Here is a 6,000-nt window from a genome sequence, read left to right on the forward strand (position 1 = left end):
AGGCATACTCATCTCTCGTAGTGAGTGGTACACCAGACTCAGTGAAGCCAGACATTTCATTCTAGTTCACAAAGACTAGTTTAGTTAGTGACCACGTCACTAGGCGTTTTAGTCGACCTCACTAAGGTTATTCGACCTAAGTGACCACTGCAGGGTTAGTGATACTCACTAAATCGGAGTTCTATAGACACCTATCAAGAAGTAAAAGAGGAAGGGTGCGAAAGGCACCTGACGTCGATGTATGCGCTGTCGAGTCAGTCTTAGTTATTGATTCCAGCAGTACAGCTATTTTGTTAGCGAGTTTTCTTAGACCCTCCCTACGAACATCTGTTAGTGTGCCAATATGGACACTAAGTACAACCTTAATATGGAGTTCCTGGACTCCGCCTCTACGGTCCTGTCCTCCATCCCCGCCATCCTCAAACATCAGGTTATGAGCCCTGGTGCGCCGGATGTGACAGATCGTTTGAAAGGCTGCATGGTAAGCACCTCAGGTGCCACGACCATGGTGAAATTTGACGGGAAGAATTATCGCAAGTGGGCGATGTATATGGAAGCACTATCTGTGCAAAAGAATTTATGGGATATAGTAAGCGGAACTGGATTCTACGACGTCACCAATCTGGAAGATGTGTGTGTAGTTGTCAAGAAGAACAGTTACGCGTACTTGGATTTCGTTCTTGTTGAAAAAACAACTGTATCCTCTTCTTAGATAGTAAAGTGTATGCTCTGTAGTTTGCATCAAGGCAACGGCAGATCACTCTAGTGATCTCTACGTCATGATACTTGACACTAGTGATAGTGAGCTGACGGGCTGGATATCACTATGTGAGTGCGGGCACAGGATATAGTCGTGTGATTAGAGCCGTATCGACTATCCTTATTTGAGTTTAGTGTACCCCTGACTCAGGTACACATTTACCGCACCATCGTTCCTCAGGCGACGGCCTGTACACGATGATCAAGATGATTCGCTAGAGACCACCAGCACAGTGATGCCGTGCGGGGTCATGGGGACGGAATATGATATATGATGCATATCACATTCTGCAATAGAGCCGTAGGCTAGTAGATCCCTACTCTAGAGAGAGTAGTCAATGACTGTATTTTCTTACGTACTATTATATTCACTAGTACATGCAAATCTTTACTTCTTAAAGATTAGCTACAGAAAAATACTGTCATTCAGAAGAGAGGGGTATCAGGTCTTGAACATGTACATAAATAGTCCTAGTCAATCCCTCTTGGAGACGCAACTAAGGTGAACAACCTAGAGCGATCTCCAACAACCCCTTCTCTTGTCCTTCCACAAGCGCACTCATTTTCTCACGTTCTCACCCTAGGTGACTACGAGCCAGGACTATTAGAGAGTAAAGATGTGCAACACATCTGGCGTAGTATGGAGGAGCGTTATAAAGAGAGCTCACTCACTCGTCAACTCGAATTGGTAAATAAGCTATTTACTTGGAAGTGCAAGAAATCAGAGAACCCCGACAAATGGGTTCAGGAATGGTGTGACGTCCTAAAAGAGTTTCTCAATATGCAAACCGACAAAGAAGATTTTTGGAAGGTAGTCATGCTTAACAACTTCCCAGAGGAATACGCTGGAGCCATCACTAGCCTGGGCTCGATCAGCGATATTCCAATTCGACTGATTGGGTCTAAATTGGGAGAACGACTCTGGGGACTGAAGGGGCAGAATGCAGCAAGAGGAAACAGTAAAGAGACAGCATACGGCGTCAACAACGACAAGAAAAAAGAGTCCAGGACATGCTATACCTGTGGTAAAGCTGGTCACCTAATGAAGGGCTGCAGACGCAACAAGGAGGAGAATCGACGAGACAATAACCAAAATGGTAGTAGAGCGACGACTCAGAAGTCAGGAAACAAGGACCACCAGGGACGACCGAAGGAAAGAAATTTGGCGCTCACCGAGCGCATGGCATTAATTGCAACTGACACCAATTCAGCAATAAAACCCGGCCAGTGGTACCTAGATTCAGGAGCCTCGTATCACTACTGTAATGACATTACGCAAATGTTTGATCTTCGTAAAGACAACAGAGTAGTTGAAGTCGCCAATGGCGCTGAAGTAGAAATTGAAGGCATAGGTTCGGTGAGAATTGCTCTCACAAATGCAGAGGGAGAAACTGCACCATTCACACTCCAGGAAGTTAGATACTCGCCGAAATTCAGTATGAGTCTCCTATCCATCGGGCGAGCAACGGACACATGTAACGATGAAATTGAAATCGCATTCAGAAAGCAAGACGCATACCTATAGATGTAAGCTGGCGTTCAGGGGGCTGAACCGTGTCCGAATGTCCGAATTCCCATACTAATGAGCCGCATTGCCGCAGGTACTTTTCGGACATGGTTCAGGGGGGGTGGTTCTGTATACTAATCTGTGTCCGAAATTTCAAATATGGGAATTTCACGTCGACAAGGGCACCATTCGAATCGCTAATTTTGCTAGAATTTTAACAAATTTACCCCCAATTTTTGTCACGCAAACTGAGCGAGTTAATTTTTTGGTGTTGTCGGCCAGTTTGTGCGAGGGTTAGGGCTCAGTGTCCGAAAGTCCAGCGATGGGTTATGTTCTGTGTCCGAAATTGGGGTGACAGAAGTGGTTGTGTCCGAAATTGGGGTGACATCCCAGCCACTCTTTGGGAGGCCCAGCAGGTGTGAGACCCCGCGTCAGAGTCAGAGTACTCACACTGCCTGCGGTCGGACGAGCCTGTTCAGCCCATTAACCACGGGCGATTACAATAATAATTTTGCCAATAGAATTGCTGTAAATAATTCCAACTGAAGGTTCTGTCATTGATCATGTCTCACCTAAGCACTGAATTTTTTTGTCCTGAGTGTAGTCGCGCGGCGTTCCACAGCAGAACTGCCCTCTCGAAGCACATTTCCGACAATCATCGGAGACTCACATCTATCGATTATAATGGCCAGAGTTATACGCTCGCTGTTACTGAGGATGGTACCAAGTACTTGTGTCCCAAGTGTGAGGCGCAGATGACTTCATTGCGTAGCTTGAAGCGCCATATGGCTCAATTCTGTAGAGCTTCCGATCATGAGCGAGTGCACTCCGAGGCTAACCCTGCCGTTGCTCAAGCCAACGATAACGCACCGCAGGACCGCGATACGGTGACACTTACTCTTAACCTTGCGGGTAATATTCCCTATGACTTGCGATACCCTTCTTAGGTCCACTGGAGAGCTAACAATTACAGAACCGCGCACGCTCGACGACATTGGGTTGGTGTACGAGAATACGTGGCATGTTGCGATTTGCAAGCTTTGTCACTTTGTCGTCGACAAAGCCATAGTCGTTAAGCATTTGAAGAGCGTGCACAGGCTCGTCGTGCCTAATGATAACGCTGTATTGCTAGTGCTACGGATGTACAAACTTCGGCCGCATCTAGCTGTCATTTGGAACGACACGGTGGAAAATCAGCTAGACGAGTCAGACGATGAGGGCCCTGGCCCTGCATTGTTCACTGAACCGGCGTTTCGACCGGGGTCCAAAGCCCTTGAGGATATTCCCATTCTTAATGGCTACAAATGCGCTCTCTGCGACCAGAAGCTCATCCACGTCTGCGTCGCAACGAAAGAGGGCATGAGGACCCACTACAAACGCAGGCACACAGGCCAGGCTGTTGAATACAATGAAGTCAAAGTCCAGGCCTTCTATGGCAGGTCAAAAGTTTTTTCACAGCTACGCTATGTTCAGGTCATGCAGGGACCGGAGGAGATGGTGCCCCCAATCACATCATTCGGAATCCCTGGTGATATTCATTCAGTCCCTGACGCTAATAGCACAATAAATGAGAAAAGGGATCTGAACCAGTTCGGGGTGAAGTTCCAAGTATATCCTTTACTAGAAAAACTGGACTTAAGCGAGCTTGGGCCCCTCCTGCATGCGCCGCAGGACAAGTCGTTTGAGTTGCTCAAAGATTTGTGCCTTAAGATGCTGCAGGCGTCAAGGGAGGATACAAGAGCAGGCTTCCAGCCCATGCTGGGTAAGGTCATGATTGGGGAGCGAGACAAGTACGGCCGAACGGCTTTTTGATGCTGAGCTACATGTTTTTGCGCCGTAACTAATCCAATATTGCAGGGATTTCTTCTATGAAGTACAAGAGCAGGCGACATTAGAAAACTACTCAACAATATTGTGAGAGATGGGTATATATGACTGAAAAGATATAGTGGACTAAAGAGATGGGTGCTGAGAGTCAAGTCTCGATAATGACCAGTCTCACGGACATTCACGTCTATATATACACAAGAATACTCCTCAAAAGAGGAGAAACAAACTTCTCAAGCAACCCCACTCGCCCATCACTACCGCCGAATGTACTCTACTACATTCGGCAACCTAAGAACTGACTGTACCCGGATCCGAGCTCAAGATCCACATGGAGTGGGTCACGGCACAGCCGATGACCAGATCGGGACAAGAAGTGGAGATTGGCCGATCTCCAGCAACCTGCACAAAAAGGATTAGCCAATCTCCAGTCACATGAAAAGTGGAGAACCGATCTCCAGCTCTAAATAGTGGAGAACAGAGTTCCAACAACCTGGAAGTGGAGACTGACCTACCTCTGACATAACCGATCTTCAACACTCCCCCTCAGGCTGCACTTCCAGTGAAGCTCGTCACTGGCTCATCTGCAAACCCTGTCTGAGGCGGTCAAACCTAATCTTAGGTAAAGCTTTAGTGAAGACATCCGCGAGCATACCCTCTGTTGGCTTGTACACCAACGAGATCTCCCTGCTCTCTATGCGCTCCCGAACAAAGTGATATCGAATATCAATATGCTTTGATCTAGCATGAAACGTCGGATTATTAGCCATAGAGATACAGCTCTGATTATCCTCATAGATAATCGTCGCGCCTAATTGTGCGCAATCCATGTCTTTTAGCAACTGCCGGAGGTAGATAGCCTCCTTGGCCGCTGCACTCAAGGCCATATACTCCGCCTCGGCGGTGGAGAGTGCAACAGACTTCTGTCTTTGCGACTGCCAGGTGATAGTACCTGAGTTGAGTTGAAATAGATAGCCACTGGTGGATCGCTTTGTATCCTGATCCCCAGCCCAGTTGGCATCACAGAACCCTTCTAACAAGATCCGAGTGGGATCGATGGAACGCCTATAGACTAGGCCGAGATGTGCAGTCCCTTTTAAATATCGGAAGATATGCTTGACGGCCGTCCAGTGTGCCTGTCCAGGATTTTCGAGGTATTGACTAACCTCCCCCACAGCGGTAGCGATATCCGGTCGCGTGTGCAATGCCGCATATAGAAGACCACCAACGGCACTTCGGTATGGGACTTTGGCCATTTCAGCCTTCTCTTCTGTGGTACTGGGACACATATCTTTCGTCAAGCGAACACCAGCATTTTGTGGCGTAGTCACTGGAGTGGCATGTGTCATGTTAAATTTGTCCAGTAGACCTTCGACATAGGACCGCTGACTTAAGGTGATTTTGCCACCGGCCTGATCACGAATCACTTGGATGCCCAAATAGTAATTCAACTCCCCATGTCAGACATTTCGAATATTTCGCTGAGCCGTTGTTTAATATTTCGCAGAGACTTGAGTGTGTCTGTAGCAATTATAATGTCATCAACATATATGGCTAGAAATATTCTGTCATTGTCTGTACTGGTGTTTTTGAATATGCACCAGTCTGCTGAGAGTTGCTCAAAACCTTCTTTCTTCAGTGAGTTGGTAATTTCCTTGTTCCAGCACCGTGGAGCTTGCTTTAAGCCATAAAGACTGCGATGCAACTTACAGACCATGCCTGGTCCTTTGACGTAGCCCGGTGGCTGAGTCATGTAAATGTCCTCTTCTAATTTGCCATTCAGAAAAGCTGGGTCAGGGTCAGGGTCAGGGTCAGGGTTAGGGTTAGGGTTAGGGTTAGGGTCAGGGTTAGGGTCAGGGTTAGGGTTAGGGTTAGGGTTAGGGTTAGGGTTAGGGTTAGGGTTAGGG

General features: G+C 47.4%; 3 protein-coding genes across 3 annotated transcripts; all 3 read left to right on the forward strand.

The window, feature by feature from the left end:
* Nucleotides 1-59: 59 nt before the first annotated feature.
* On the forward strand, nt 60-816 carry POJ06DRAFT_41318 (uncharacterized protein). The gene has a single exon (XM_056190994.1). The coding sequence runs from the start codon at nt 344-346 to the stop codon at nt 710-712; it is 369 nt and encodes a 122-aa protein (XP_056040697.1). The 5' UTR covers nt 60-343; the 3' UTR covers nt 713-816.
* A 511-nt stretch (nt 817-1,327) lies between these two features.
* POJ06DRAFT_286769 (uncharacterized protein) lies at nt 1,328-2,284 on the forward strand (the record flags this gene model as incomplete). Its single annotated transcript, XM_056190238.1, has 1 exon — nt 1,328-2,284. Exon 1 carries the CDS (start codon nt 1,400-1,402, stop codon nt 2,282-2,284), a length of 885 nt encoding a protein of 294 aa, XP_056040698.1. The 5' UTR covers nt 1,328-1,399.
* Nucleotides 2,285-2,829: 545 nt separating this feature from the next.
* POJ06DRAFT_286771 (uncharacterized protein) lies at nt 2,830-4,232 on the forward strand (the record flags this gene model as incomplete). The annotated part of the gene is made up of 2 exons (XM_056190239.1): nt 2,830-3,178; nt 3,225-4,232. The coding sequence occupies 2 exons, from the start codon at nt 2,830-2,832 to the stop codon at nt 4,076-4,078; spliced, it is 1,203 nt and encodes a 400-aa protein (XP_056040699.1). The 3' UTR covers nt 4,079-4,232.
* Between the last annotated feature and the right edge of the window lie 1,768 nt (nt 4,233-6,000).

Source organism: Lipomyces tetrasporus (assembly GCF_029532465.1).
Source record: "Lipomyces tetrasporus strain NRRL Y-64009 chromosome Unknown POJ06scaffold_12, whole genome shotgun sequence".
Classification (NCBI taxonomy): domain Eukaryota; kingdom Fungi; phylum Ascomycota; class Lipomycetes; order Lipomycetales; family Lipomycetaceae; genus Lipomyces; species Lipomyces tetrasporus.

Coding starts and splice junctions, on each gene's coding strand:
- POJ06DRAFT_41318 (XM_056190994.1), top strand. CDS start 344: ATGGACACTAAGTACAACCTTAATATGGAGTTCCTGGACTCCGCCTCT.